This window comes from Daphnia carinata, chromosome 4, assembly GCF_022539665.2.
Source record: "Daphnia carinata strain CSIRO-1 chromosome 4, CSIRO_AGI_Dcar_HiC_V3, whole genome shotgun sequence".
NCBI classification, from domain to species: domain Eukaryota; kingdom Metazoa; phylum Arthropoda; class Branchiopoda; order Diplostraca; family Daphniidae; genus Daphnia; species Daphnia carinata.
In genome coordinates, this window is record NC_081334.1 from 2,130,039 (window position 1) to 2,142,411 (window position 12,373).

The 12,373-nt window shown below is 37.7% G+C and overlaps 4 protein-coding genes and 1 long non-coding RNA gene across 9 annotated transcripts in view; 3 read left to right on the plus strand and 2 right to left on the minus strand.

Annotated features, from left to right (window-relative positions):
- Positions 1-4,472, minus strand: part of LOC130694435 (zinc finger protein 830-like) — a 55,672-nt gene extending 51,200 nt beyond the window's left edge. Inside the window, exons 1-2 of one of the 2 annotated variants that reach the window (XM_057517519.2) lie at positions 3,770-4,472; positions 3,378-3,712 (exon numbers count right to left, since the gene is read on the minus strand). In XM_057517519.2, coding sequence (XP_057373502.1) covers positions 3,389-3,712; positions 3,770-4,363 — 918 coding nt within the window. In that variant the 5' untranslated portion in view covers positions 4,364-4,472 and the 3' untranslated portion in view covers positions 3,378-3,388. Of the gene's footprint in view, positions 1-3,291; positions 3,713-3,769 lie in introns of those variants that run through there. The other variant, XM_057517518.2, reaches the window with a different exon arrangement.
- LOC130694440 (MKRN2 opposite strand protein-like) overlaps positions 1-12,373 on the minus strand; it is a 41,622-nt gene that overhangs the window by 571 nt on the left and 28,678 nt on the right. Inside the window, exons 2-3 of one of the 3 annotated variants that reach the window (XM_059495083.1) lie at positions 296-405; positions 86-160 (exon numbers count right to left, since the gene is read on the minus strand). In XM_059495083.1, coding sequence (XP_059351066.1) covers positions 86-160; positions 296-315 — 95 coding nt within the window. In that variant the 5' untranslated portion in view covers positions 316-405. Of the gene's footprint in view, positions 1-85; positions 161-295; positions 569-12,373 lie in introns of those variants that run through there. The other 2 variants (XM_057517526.2, XM_057517527.2) reach the window with 2 other exon arrangements.
- On the plus strand, positions 804-3,118 carry LOC130694441 (tetraspanin-31-like). 2 transcript variants are annotated; one of them, XR_009002019.2, is made up of 7 exons: positions 804-957; positions 1,394-1,525; positions 1,598-1,765; positions 1,826-1,906; positions 1,976-2,194; positions 2,641-2,835; positions 3,049-3,118. XR_009002019.2 is itself a non-coding variant. In XM_057517528.2 (6 exons), exons 2-6 carry the CDS (start codon positions 1,466-1,468, stop codon positions 3,112-3,114), a joined length of 594 nt encoding a protein of 197 aa, XP_057373511.1. In that variant the 5' UTR covers positions 806-957; positions 1,394-1,465; the 3' UTR covers positions 3,115-3,118. The 2 variants fall into 2 exon arrangements, 1 of the variants encoding a protein (XP_057373511.1); XM_057517528.2 differs by lacking the exon at positions 2,641-2,835 and having other exon boundaries at positions 806-957.
- Positions 4,890-8,306, plus strand: LOC130694417 (uncharacterized). The gene is made up of 8 exons (XM_057517496.2): positions 4,890-5,087; positions 5,185-5,363; positions 5,420-5,857; positions 5,913-6,178; positions 6,247-6,654; positions 6,716-6,895; positions 6,967-7,619; positions 7,687-8,306. The coding sequence occupies exons 2-8, from the start codon at positions 5,204-5,206 to the stop codon at positions 8,213-8,215; spliced, it is 2,634 nt and encodes an 877-aa protein (XP_057373479.1). The 5' UTR covers positions 4,890-5,087; positions 5,185-5,203; the 3' UTR covers positions 8,216-8,306.
- Positions 9,840-10,859, plus strand: LOC130694448 (uncharacterized). The gene is made up of 3 exons (XR_009002022.2): positions 9,840-10,370; positions 10,432-10,551; positions 10,627-10,859. It is a non-coding gene; the product is annotated as an uncharacterized LOC130694448 (long non-coding RNA).

A 12,373-nucleotide genomic window follows, 5' to 3' on the forward strand; every position in this document is an offset into this window, starting at 1 on the left:
AAAAATATATAATCAAGAATTTTCTTTTATCAACATAAATGTGACCATGTAATATGCAGGCCACCTTATTATATGGAGTGCAAACCTTGTGAAACTCCCAAATGTTGGCTTTATTAACAGGCTAAAGTTGTTTGGTTCACACGTCAGGGGACTTGGTATTCTGGATTAGAAAAAATATATATACATACATATTTATCTGTTCAACAGTATACCTTGGCCTAGTATGTCTGTTTCTCGAACTTAAAAGAGATAAATGTACGGTGTGCTGCTTACAAGGAATGAAGAAAGTTTTTACCGAAAAGGTGGTATTGTCATGTCTGTGCCAGACAAATCACTTCTGCATACAGGACAACTGAATGGTATCGTGAAGCAGAATACGTTCACTTTCTCACAGTGCTGAAAACATAATAAAGTGTCAGGCGACGACGACATAATATAATTTTTGTTTGTTTGCGTGATATCGGGTTCACGCAACAACAGCTAACGATCAAAGCCAAGCATATACTACAAGTATGTAACACAATAAAACATCAAGCGGACGATATAACTAAAATTCGGGAAATGCTAAAGCAATGGCTTTTTGTATTGCAATGCCAGTAATCCATTTTGGTTCGCTCAGTCAATATACTAACGAAAACAGGAGAAATGTCAATGTAAGCGTAGAAAGATTAAAGAATTTTCCTCCATGCTGTTCGTTTTCTATTTGAAAGAAATTTCGTTATATGTTCTGGGAACGCGGGGATTCATCTTGCCCGTGTGAAGTCCACTAGCCTATACAATCTCGGTGGTTCTTATCTGTCTATGCGTATGTCGTAAGCGGAAATGGCAACGTCTGCTTTGTCAGAGCAGCTGGCTTTCGTTCCAACTTTCACAGTCATTTCCAACCGTGAAAATTATAAGGTTAGGTTACTCACAGATCTCTACAAGTCATTCTCAGTTTTAGCCAAGTTTGCAGAGGTAATTACGAATAATTTTGTTAAACCGTATCTGTTGTACATTACGTTTTTACAGTATTACTAGTTACAGATTAGATAAGTTCTTTTTTTTTTTTTGCTTTTGAGACTGAGGTATAACGACTTCATTGAATATGTCAGTGTGACGGTTACGAAATTATTTCCTTAAAATTATAGAAAATTCCTACAGTTGAAAGGGTTATAATTAAACTTGAGTAATTTCTCTTGTCGATTTTTCTTTTGAAAAACAAAAAAATGGCTGAAAACAGATGTTGCAATGAAATATTGCTAGCATAGCCCTGACTTGCACAAGATTATGTTCCTTATCACTAAGTGGACATATTTTCTGTTTGGGCAACATCAAAAAAAGATAATAGAGGGATATTCAATTTAAAGCACTTATGCTTCTTTTTAAAGTCTCATCCTCTTTCACCATTCAGGAAGCGAGTAAAGCAATTATTATTCTGTGGGCTGCACCAAAATAGAAGTTTCGACAACCATCATAGTACAAAATGTGTGGTGGATTCAAGTTCTCCAAAAATGCTCTTATCACTCTGAACATTCTCTACATTGTAAGTTGTATTACCACTTTTTGATTTTTAAAAATTATTACCTGAAATAAATACAATGCTACTTCGTTTCAGTTGGTAGGCTTTATCTTAATTGGAGTAGCTACCTATGGGAAAGCTGCAAATTTGGTAACCAGTTTACCCATTATTGGTGGCATAGTAGCATGTGGCATTTTTCTTTTGGTAATTGCCATTATGGGCTTGATTGGCGCTGTGAAACATCATCAAGTTCTCCTTTTCTTTGTAAGTCAAAATTACAACAATTCTTTGGCATTGAATGGTAGTAATGAAATTTCTATTTAGTATATGGTGGTCCTCTTCATCCTCTTTGTCATTCAATTTGCTATTGCCTGTGCTTGCCTTGCTGTAAATTCAGAAACTCAGGTAAAATATGTGCATGTTGGATATAAGTTGAACTGGATACAATTTTACTGGAAATCTTTCCCATTACAGAAAACTTTGGCTGAAGCGGGCTGGAATACCGCTGACAACGTTACCCATGGCGATGTCGAGAATGCTTTTCAATGCTGTGGATTCCACAATACAACTGATAGTCCAACCTGTGTAACAAAATGTCCAACATGTCCCACATGCGAAGAGCAACTTGAAACTATGATTAACTATGGTTTCCGCGTGTCTGGCGGAATTGGTCTTTTCTTCAGCTTCACTGAGGTATGAGTATGAAGTAGCATAGCAAATATTGTTCATGGTTTTGGTATAGATTCTGTTTCCAACTTCCACTAACACTTCCTACGAAACAATTCCTAAGATGCTTAGTATGTGACATAGAAAATAACACTTACCAAAAAATAGCGCTTTCGGATATGTCCAAAATATGTGAAGGAAGCACATGCTTTTGATCTCACAGTTTAAGGCCCGGATGAAATTCGGATGCCAAAATCTTGCTATTCAAATCGGCTTTAAAAGTGTAATTTGTATGGTGTCCGAAAGGACAGTGCTGTTGCTACCTTTTAACACCCTGTTTTGTTTGAGATTTTTATAACAAATTACCAGAACGTTAATCCTAAACGTTTTAAGAAGCGGTCGTCATTGGGTTAAATTTACATTTTTTTCTTTTCTTTTCTCGTGTATCATTGTCTCCATGTTGCGTTTCGCAGTTCGTTGGAGTGTGGTTGACCGTACGCTATCGCAATCAAAAAAACCCGAAAGCTCATCCTGGTGCTTTTCTCTAATCTCTTCCTACAAGTCCATCAGCAATTCAAACCCTCTTTTTTCTCTTCGTGTTTACCCTACCTTTTATCTTTCTCCTTCACACTTACATCTTTGCATAACACTCATTCCTAGGACTCAAGGTACTCGTCTCCTCCATAACTAAACATTGTCGTCGTTTGTGGCTTACTCGTTGTTTGCTTTAAGCTTATTGGACACTATACTAGTTTCAATTTGTTTTAGGTACAAGCTTGTAGCTAGGCCTAAATTTAACAGTTGCGATTTCGTTCTTCAATTTACACGCCAATTTTCTTGGAACTTCGCGAACTGAATAATTTATCTTATTTTTATTTCAGCTTCTGGGATTCTCAGTCGCATATCGCTTCAGGCATATGGCTGCTGGAATGAACGAGGTGCAGTGATCTTCTCATACATGATTGGAAACTGTCAAAGCGCTCCTTACACCAGAATTTTTCATCTGCTTCATTCCACAGTTTAATTTTTAAGTGTCGTATGCTCGTCGTCCTTGGACATTATGTGTGAAGTGTTTTGTTATCATTTTTTTTGGAGTGAGGAAATGGTGCAGGAACAGCGTAATATAATTATGTGGCAATAGATGTTATTCAGTTAACTGAAATACATTATGAGTCTATTAAACATCACTTCATACACAATTAATACGAACACTGTAGAAAATCATGAGGTGGCTTTGGATCGCCAGTCAAAAGATTTGTCCATTGCCGCATCGTCATCATCACTGGAACTTGTACTCTTGTCTTCTACAATTGATTCACGAAGGGCTCGAACTCGCTGCTCGTACAATTCCTTCTTCTGCTCGAGCTCCAGAACTCGCCTCCATTTCAACATTTGCTCCTCTATTTCCTCTAGCTGTCTTTCAGCTGTAGATTCCTCTTGATCTTCTTCCTGTATTGCAACAGATGCAGTAACTTCATCATGAATTTCTTTTTGGAATTTGTTCCATTCCTCTTCTACAGGGTCTTTAAATTCAATTTGACGGACCTACAAAAAAATGCCTTGTTTAGCAATCATAGCCATCACTGATTGTCTTGAACAAACCTTTGCATCCATCTTCGGGTCATCAAAGAAGCCTTCTGGTATAGAATTTGAACTGATAACATCTGCTTGATGTAAAGTCAACTTTTCATTTTCACTTGGTATTTTATTCAATGTTTCAAATCCATCGTCAGTTTCCATATCTTCCACTGATTTTGATACTTCAGTCTTTAATACAGGGGGAACATGCTGTGGTGGATTTCTTGCATTTTTCAGAATACTTTTGATGGGCATCGGAGCTGGTGTTGCACCAAACCCAGGAGGTGGGCTATCAAAAAAATCTCTGGGTACTCCTTTTTTGGTTGGCATATTGGCAAAACCATCTGCGCTTGCCGGGGATTCTGCTTTCCGTTTGATGGCTAGAATCTGTTTAGGCTTCATGAACTGGGTTTCAACTACAGGCTTTTTTAAAGCAAGAACTTTTTCACGATGCTGCCTGCCGTTGATATGAGCAGTCCAGACCAACTCATTTTTGACAACACTATTACAGACAATGCAAGTCAGTTGTCCAACACTGTTATACTTGGCTAAAGGTGATTCTATTTTCTTGGTTGTCCCAATTAGTTTTATGGACGACTTGGATGAACTCGACGCCATTACGTCCGTAAAAACGTTATTAGTTTCTATTTCAATTACGGGTTCTCTTTAACAGTTTTTACAACTTGTTGAAATGTGCCTTTTAAAATGTAGTTCCCGATCAAAACAAGTGATGTCGGCTGCAGCAGCGCACCTGGCGTAAAGATTCTGTTCTCTCGTAGGAGGAGCAATATACTGTAGGTCTCTCATAGGTTGGCGGGATTTCGTATTTAAATCGGAGTTTTGAATTTTTATAAAAATTATTAAAACAAAACAATAAATTATTGCGGACACATACAATCACGCCAACTCCATGGTTCCTTCTATGTTTCTGCTGGAAGTAGGGCTAAAGTTATGCACAGATCACAAGCGCGCCAGAACGTTGCTAAATACCGGGTTGTACTGGCGTGCCAGGAACGTCGAGACCAGGTTGATTCTCTGCTGCCGCATAGCGGATTTGGAGAGAACTACTCCTTGTACGGGACCTTACGGGAAATCCACGAAGTTGACTTAGCCTCCGACGCTAACTATTTTCCAAACAAATTTGCTTCGTTACTACCTTGCGTCTAAAAGTAGAGCTTGGTCATCAACTCATCATATTCTAGTTCCACGTTAAATCTATACCTATCTATCTAACTTGGTCATCATAACTAATACCGCTCAGAGTGAAGTCGGCCCTGCAAAGGTCTATCAAAGCTAATTGATTCTTGGTGTCAATTAAGCAGTATTCGTATGATCACGTAATGTAAGTTTATTTATTCTTTTCGCATGGCTACATTTATATTGGACTTCCTTAATTCAACTTTAAAACCTGAATTATCATAAAAATGGTTTGTTTTCAGATAACTGTAGAAAAGCAGTATGTCAAAGCGAATACTACAAACAAATGGTGAGAGGAAGAAAACAACAAATTCTGCAACACTAAGTTTGTCGAATACTGGTAAAAATGTTATTGTGGATATGAAATCAGATGACAGTGAGGAGGAGATCAATATAAGGAAAGGGGTGTTCACTGCTAAACGTAAGTTTTTTCTAATTCAGATATCTAGTATGGATTAACTAAAAACTTTATAATAGGCACTTCAACAAGATTAAGTCAATCGAGAGAAGATGCAGAGAGCCCATCATTATCAAGTTCAAGAAAAAGGAAGTCATGGATTTGGTCACATTTTGATGAAATTGGCAATACCCGGACAGGCAAGTGTAAATACTGCCCAGCCAAGTTTGTCATTAGTGGCACAGGAACAATGTCAAAGCACATTCATTCCAAACACTCAACTATTCTGGCTCACTCAAATCACAGCACCTCAAATCTTAATGGGAAAAGTGGGAAACTTGAAACAAAATGTGGAATGTCAAAGGGAATACTAGGCTCAAATTCTGTTGCGCAAAAAACATCCAATTCACCATTATCAAATTTATTGAGCACAAGTGGAATTGTGACTTCTGAATTGAATGAAAGTGATGAAGATGGTGAACAAATTAGCTCAAAACAAGAAGTGAAGGCACCCAAGCGTAAGTTATTTTCATTTTCATTACCTGAATGAAGTAAATAAATATTCTGCAATAGGCAAAGCAACATCTTTGGGTCAGCTGAGAGAAGAAATTGAGAGTCCATCTTTTTCACATTCAAAGAAGAGGAAGTCATGGATTTGGATGCATTTTGATGAAATTGGTAACACCCGAACATGCAAGTGTAAGTACTGTCCATCGAGTTTTGTCATCAGTGGTACTGGCACAATGTCAAAGCACATGCGTTCAAAACACCCGGCTTTGCTCTCTCAGTCAAATCAAAGCCCTGCAGTTTCCACAGGGGAAGTTATGCAACCATTTAAGGTACACTTCTCAGCTGTTTTGTAATAATTTCTCTATTATTTTTATTAATAAGGTCTTCTAAATTTTAGTATGATGTAAATGCTGCCCATAAAGCATATGGCGAGTTTGTTGTGTCCGGCGGTCATGCACTTACGCTAGGCGAACAACTCGAATTTCGAAATTTTATTTCAAAACTTCGTCCGTTGTACAAACCTCTAAGTGGGGCTGTAGTGAAGGATAGATTAATGGAAACTTACGAAAGATTGAGACTCCAAGTCATTGAAAAACTCAGTAAAAGCAAAGTAGCCTTAACTACTGACCTGTGGACATCACCTAACAATTTGTCATTCATGGGCATCACTGCTGTCATTTGGAATGAAAGGTCTACACCTGTTGAGATCATCATTGGTTGTAAACAAATAGTTGGGGACCAGTCTGGCGTTAACTTGGCAGAGAAGTTCTGCGAGATCGTTTCATTGTACCAGCTTAACGAAAATGTACTGTTGTTCTATTTACTAGTTTAAATTGACTATGTTTATACTAATGGTGTTCTTCTAGATTTTGGCTATCACGACAGATAATGCCACTTCGAATCAAACTTTTATGGATCACATAATTCAGTGGACTAAGGATAATTCTCATCCCTTCAACAAAGACAGTTGGATCCGTTGTTTTGCACATATTATAAACCTATGTGTAAAATGTGCACTTGAAGACATGTTTGTACTCCTTCAAAAGGTGATCAAGAATGAATCTTAAATATTTTGAGACCATTCTTATTTTATTCGTATTATTTGTTTGTTTTACAGCTTCGTGATCTCATTGTCGCAATCAGAGCTTCATTAGAACGAGTCCAACAATTTAAGGAAATCCTTAAAGAATGCGAATTTGAACTTTCTGAGTTGGACTATGAAGAAGACGAACTCTTTTCTTTCGACGGAGCTGTAATTACAGATGATCTACTTCCGTTCTTGGATTGCCGAGAGCAGTGGAGCTCAACATACTTTTTCCTTAAACGTGGATTGAAGCTTAGACGGGCCATTGACGAAATTGCGAAAGATCAAGAGCTATGTCAGAACGAATTGAAAGAGGAGGACTGGCTAATTCTTGAACAAGTGTTTTCTTTTTTGGAAAAGTTCGCATTAGTAACAACGTATGTTGAGACAAGTCATTTTCCTACATTGTCTCTTGTTATACCGATGTACAATCGGTTATTGAACCTTCTGGAAGAAACTTCGCGAGATGAAAGTAAGCATACGTTGATTGTAAAGGGCGCCTCAGCCGGACTACAGATATTATCAGCGTACTACGAGGAAGCATCTCCTTTGCTCATGGCAGCCACGTTTATGGACCCCAGGTGCAAAATGCAATATTTCGTCGAGAGTGGGTGCAATTTTGGTGGTGAAACTGGTGATGGATGCACCGTAATAGAAGATCGAATGGCAGCTAGAGTTAAGCCAGTGTAAGTGGGAAAAGGTTTTTAAAAGTGCGTTTCCGATCATTACTATTATTTAATTTTTTATTTTCAGGATCGAGAAGTTATGGAGGGAATATAACATAAGAACCAACCCATGCGATCCTTCATCCAACAGTAATCTCGAAAATGTGCCAAAGAATGAAAGTTCAGCAATCTTACAAAAAGGCCTCACCATCACCAAAACTCAAATTAACACTTATATTGCAAATGTTATATTTGGGCGGAATCGCACACCAAGTATTAAGCCGGAAAAGGATGAAATGAAAGAGTATGAGGAGGAGGAAACTGAACCTGCTGACTGTAATCAGACGGCCGTTTTCGATTATTGGTCGAGTAGGTCTACGCGATGGCCACGGCTGTCTGTCATGGCCAAAGACTTGCTATGCATCCCTGCCACGAGTGCCGCTAGCAAGCGGGCTTTTAGTACTGGTAGAGATTTATTTGGGATTGCAAAAATGACGCTGACTCTGGAAACTGTCGAAGCTCTCGTGTGCTTGCGCTCCTGGTATAAAGCAGGACTAGTGGAAGAAATGGACGTTCAAGAATTCATTGAAAAAGATGTTGGCAGTCACAACGATTAAGATTATTGGTTTAGTGGTCTGCATACGGAACAGTTACGTTATAAATTTAACCTTATTGCGACTTTATTTTTTTAATGCCCCTAAATATCTCCTAAATGAAAAATACATTTTGTATCATTGAAAACGAAATGTGACAGGTGTGGATCGGTTACCATAGTTATGGGATTAGGGTAATGTCAACCTTTGGTTGGCTAAAGCAGAGCAGCTGATTGTCTGTCGGCGTGGCGGTGTGAAATGTCCGTAGCAGAATTTTACCAACTCCTAATAGAGAACTACTACCAATAGATTCATTCTTGCTCACATTTGTGAGCAAATGGTACACTAACATCCCATAAATATCAGTCTGATCGATAGTATTTTGCCATCCAGGCCTTGTGGCAACTGCTATGTAGCTACTTTTTACCTGATGGAACAAGGATTCTCCATTGTTATTGAAGATGTTACAAATGGTAATGCTTTTTACAAAGTTAGTTGGGTTTTCTAACTTTAATCAAACATTTTTCATATTAGGCAGAACACTGCTGAAAGACAGCAGGACCATAGCAAACAAGACTTTGGAAAATGTCTACGCCAAGCATGATGACTACATTTGTCTTCCCACAATAAATTAGCTGCTTTGCCTTGCCAATTACAATGAAGAAAAATAGTCAGAGTAAGATATATTAAAAGGTAGTGCCATATCATTTTTTTTTGTATTGGTATATCTCTTGAAGTGCTGATACACGAGTAGAAGTTTCTCGAATTCAGGACCAGGCAGGAAAAGTTTGTGAAAAAAGAACTTCACCGAAGTGTCATCCATTAGTCCTGTACAAACCAGGTAGGCGCTATAGCGTACTGGCGCGCTATCATTGCGTCAAAAATTCGGTAATTGTATTTGTATTTAAAAAACGATTAACTTAATGAAAAAAATAGCAATATCCCGGAATCATCATTTAATTTTGAGTATAGGCTGTGAGATTCAACCAATTCCGACCAGTATTAGTTTTGCAGAAAAAAATTTTAAGCCCGACTTTTCTTAGTCTTTCATGTCGTTCTTTCATGGTGTACAAGAAGGGTGAAAGAACTCTCCATTTTAAGGCCTATCTCCAATGAAGCCTGTTTTCTGACGAGGTGGGTGTGGGCTAACTGGGGTTAGATATAGCTGAAGCCGCCATCGGAACTACTTAGAAGTACTGAGGAGATCTACTAGTATCGTGGTAGGAGAGTAATTACAAATTCAGTGGTCTAATGGATAGAACACTCGATTGCAGTACGGGAGTCTCGAGTTCGAACCCAGTGTAAATCTTTCTTATTTCTCCTTTCCTAACGTAAACTGGCCACGCGCGGCGCGTACAAACAACAAGTAAAAACAAGATTTTTTCCCACGTCTTCCACATTTTATACGAACTAAACATAAAAATACGATAATATAACTACACAAAGGTTAGAAGTTAATTTTGATATGTAACAGGTAATGGGACACGTCCCATTGTTTGGACTTAGAAAATTTTTCAAGTAGGTGCAGCCTTTACCTTTTACTTCAATATCGGCCACTAGGCGTCTCTGACAATATCTAACCTAGACCCCAAATAGCCTTCAGCCGAGATAGGCCGTTATAACGAGGAGTTCTTTCACCATCCTTGTACACCATGCTTCTTTTCATACATCTGTAAACCGAAGGGCGATGATTTCGAAATATGGCAGATGTGGATCGGTTAACTTATTATGATTCTATCTACCTTTGGTTAGCAAAAAGAGAACAGCTGACTATCTGTCAAGCGTGCCGGTGTGATTTGTCCGTGGCAGAAGCAGTCTAGAAAGTCAACGGAATATAGTGCCGTCTCATCTATAATTTTAGATGACATCCTTTATGTCACATCAATGAAAATTCTAATCCTTCTAATAGATTTACCCAACTGTGAGCAAGAGTCAACTTCGGGATTGTAAGCCCTCAGCGAGCCATATTCAAGTTGTAGCACAAAGTTTGTACAGCCGTGATTATTCCAGAACACCTATGCAGTAGTAAATGCTTGGCAGGAAAATGGTACGATAAAATCCCATAAATATCAATCTAATGGATAGATTTTTCCATCCAGGTTTTGCGGCAACTGCCATATAGCTTCTTATTGCATGATGGAACAAGGATTCTCCATCGTCATCAAGTATGTTACACATGGTAATGCATTTCTACAGAGTTAGCTACTTTTCTAACGTTAATCAAACATTTGCCATTTTAGGCGGAACGCTGCTGAAAGAAAGCAGGGACATGGCGAACAGGACTTCGGAAAATGTCTACCCCAAGGGTGATGATTACATTTGTCTTCTCACCATTAATCAGCTGTAGGATAAAACTTGATGTACTATCAAAATATTTCACTCTTTTTTATTAGTAAAATGCAACACAACTTAATTGTTCTTTTTCTCTCATTTAGGGTTTCCTGGGTAAAACTGTGCTGCTAATGTAATATTACTGATACTTGCTAATTTGTCCAGCAGTCATTTAGGAGGATGATGAAATCAGGAGGTTAAGAAGAAGCATATGTCTAACGTTGAATTTTTGAATGGGTTTACCCAACATTTTTTCATTAGCTCATAGAACAGCCAGCCAATGACACACAATTTAACTGTTTGATAACTTTTTGGAAGGACATTATATGACGGAGGATCAGCCATTTAAAGTGGTATTTTATGTAGATATTTCAACTACTCATTTTTGTTTGTGGTGAACATACATTCCTCAATAACAAAACAAAAAAATGTTTTGCTTTCTAGATTGGGCTGAATCACATTTCTGTTATTCTGTGGCTGATAGATGGACTGATACTGATTAACTTTTTTTGCGTAATTAATTTTTTTCGTTATTTTTGTTAAAATTCCAGTCTGCATTGGTTCTGTTATGCGGACAAATAGCTTATCTTTTTTTTCAAGGTTATAATTGGATAGTGTAAAGCTGATTAGATTCATTTAGGTGTTCATTTTACTGTGAACTATTGATATTTTGCATTCCATATAATCATAATTCCCAGTGAAAAATTGAAGTGCTGGAAAACAAAATTAATTTTCTTTACAATTTGATTTCAGGGTATCTTTAGATTTTTATACTTTTTAGTTTATTCAAGAGTCTGCAAGATCTTTGTTAACTTCCTCATTCAGATATCGCCTGTCGACGATTTCACAGCCTCACGCAATTAAAGAACGTATAACAAAAAGTAAGTGATCTAAAGTATTGAACATAATGCAATGTATTCTAACTATACCATTCAAAACGAAATTCCAGGCCAAAATGATCTATTCGGAGCAGAAAAAATGAAGGTGTATCCATTTAATTGAAAAAGGCACACGATAACGCACAATCGATGTCCTTGTCTCAGTGGAGAATTTTTTTCCGTGAAACATATGGCCGAATTCTATCGCAGCTGTTCAAGAAAAAAATTGTATTGTCAGAAGACTTAATGTTTACTAGCTTGAAATCCAGAAATGTGTGAAGTTGCGAAATTTCTAGATGTGAAGTGCAATCAAGCTTCTTGTTGAATTGTGAAGCCAAATTATGTATTTTCCTAGACATATCTAGGTTTTTTGATAAATAAATGAAAGACATTGAAAAAACCGGGCTCAAAAACATGTTAAATCGCTATATTTTAAAAATGCTTTTAATGGTTTTGGTCGCTATATTTGTTTAAATAAAATTGAAATGGTACAAATATGGGGGTGGGGGGCCTTACCCTCATATTTGGCATTCACGCTCAATTCACGCTCAAGAAGTTCGTTAAAAGGGTTCACATCAGTTCCCGTCTCGAAAAAACAAGATTTTCAATTTATTGAATATTTCGGTTATTAATTGGAAAACAAGATGACGCTGCTGTGCTACTGGGGGTACTGGTGACTGTGGGGGTAGTGAAACCTGTGTTCGAAAGTTTTTGTGAAGTATGTCATATTCCAAGGGAAAGTTCAAGCAAATCTAATGGTGGTTCTGTGTGTTTTCGTCCTAGAGTGTGTTTTGCAAGTGAAGCCCACAAAATGCTTGGTTTTTATGTTACATGTCTTGTAATCACCTATGTCAGCTGTCAAACCAAAAAACTATTCGCAACCCATTATGTTGCATTCATCAAACTATTCTGGTGCTCATTGAGAGGTATAAGACTAATGTTTTGTTATCAGAATCTCACTGACGGATTTTGC

Coding starts and splice junctions, on each gene's coding strand:
- LOC130694441 (XM_057517528.2), top strand. CDS start 1,466: ATGTGTGGTGGATTCAAGTTCTCCAAAAATGCTCTTATCACTCTGAAC. Junction 1,526..1,597: donor CTCTGAACATTCTCTACATT/GTAAGTTGTATT, acceptor ACTTCGTTTCAG/TTGGTAGGCTTTATCTTAAT. Junction 2,195..3,048: donor TTTTCTTCAGCTTCACTGAG/GTATGAGTATGA, acceptor TTTTTATTTCAG/CTTCTGGGATTCTCAGTCGC.
- LOC130694417 (XM_057517496.2), top strand. CDS start 5,204: ATGTCAAAGCGAATACTACAAACAAATGGTGAGAGGAAGAAAACAACA. Junction 5,364..5,419: donor AGGGGTGTTCACTGCTAAAC/GTAAGTTTTTTC, acceptor ACTTTATAATAG/GCACTTCAACAAGATTAAGT. Junction 5,858..5,912: donor AGAAGTGAAGGCACCCAAGC/GTAAGTTATTTT, acceptor ATTCTGCAATAG/GCAAAGCAACATCTTTGGGT.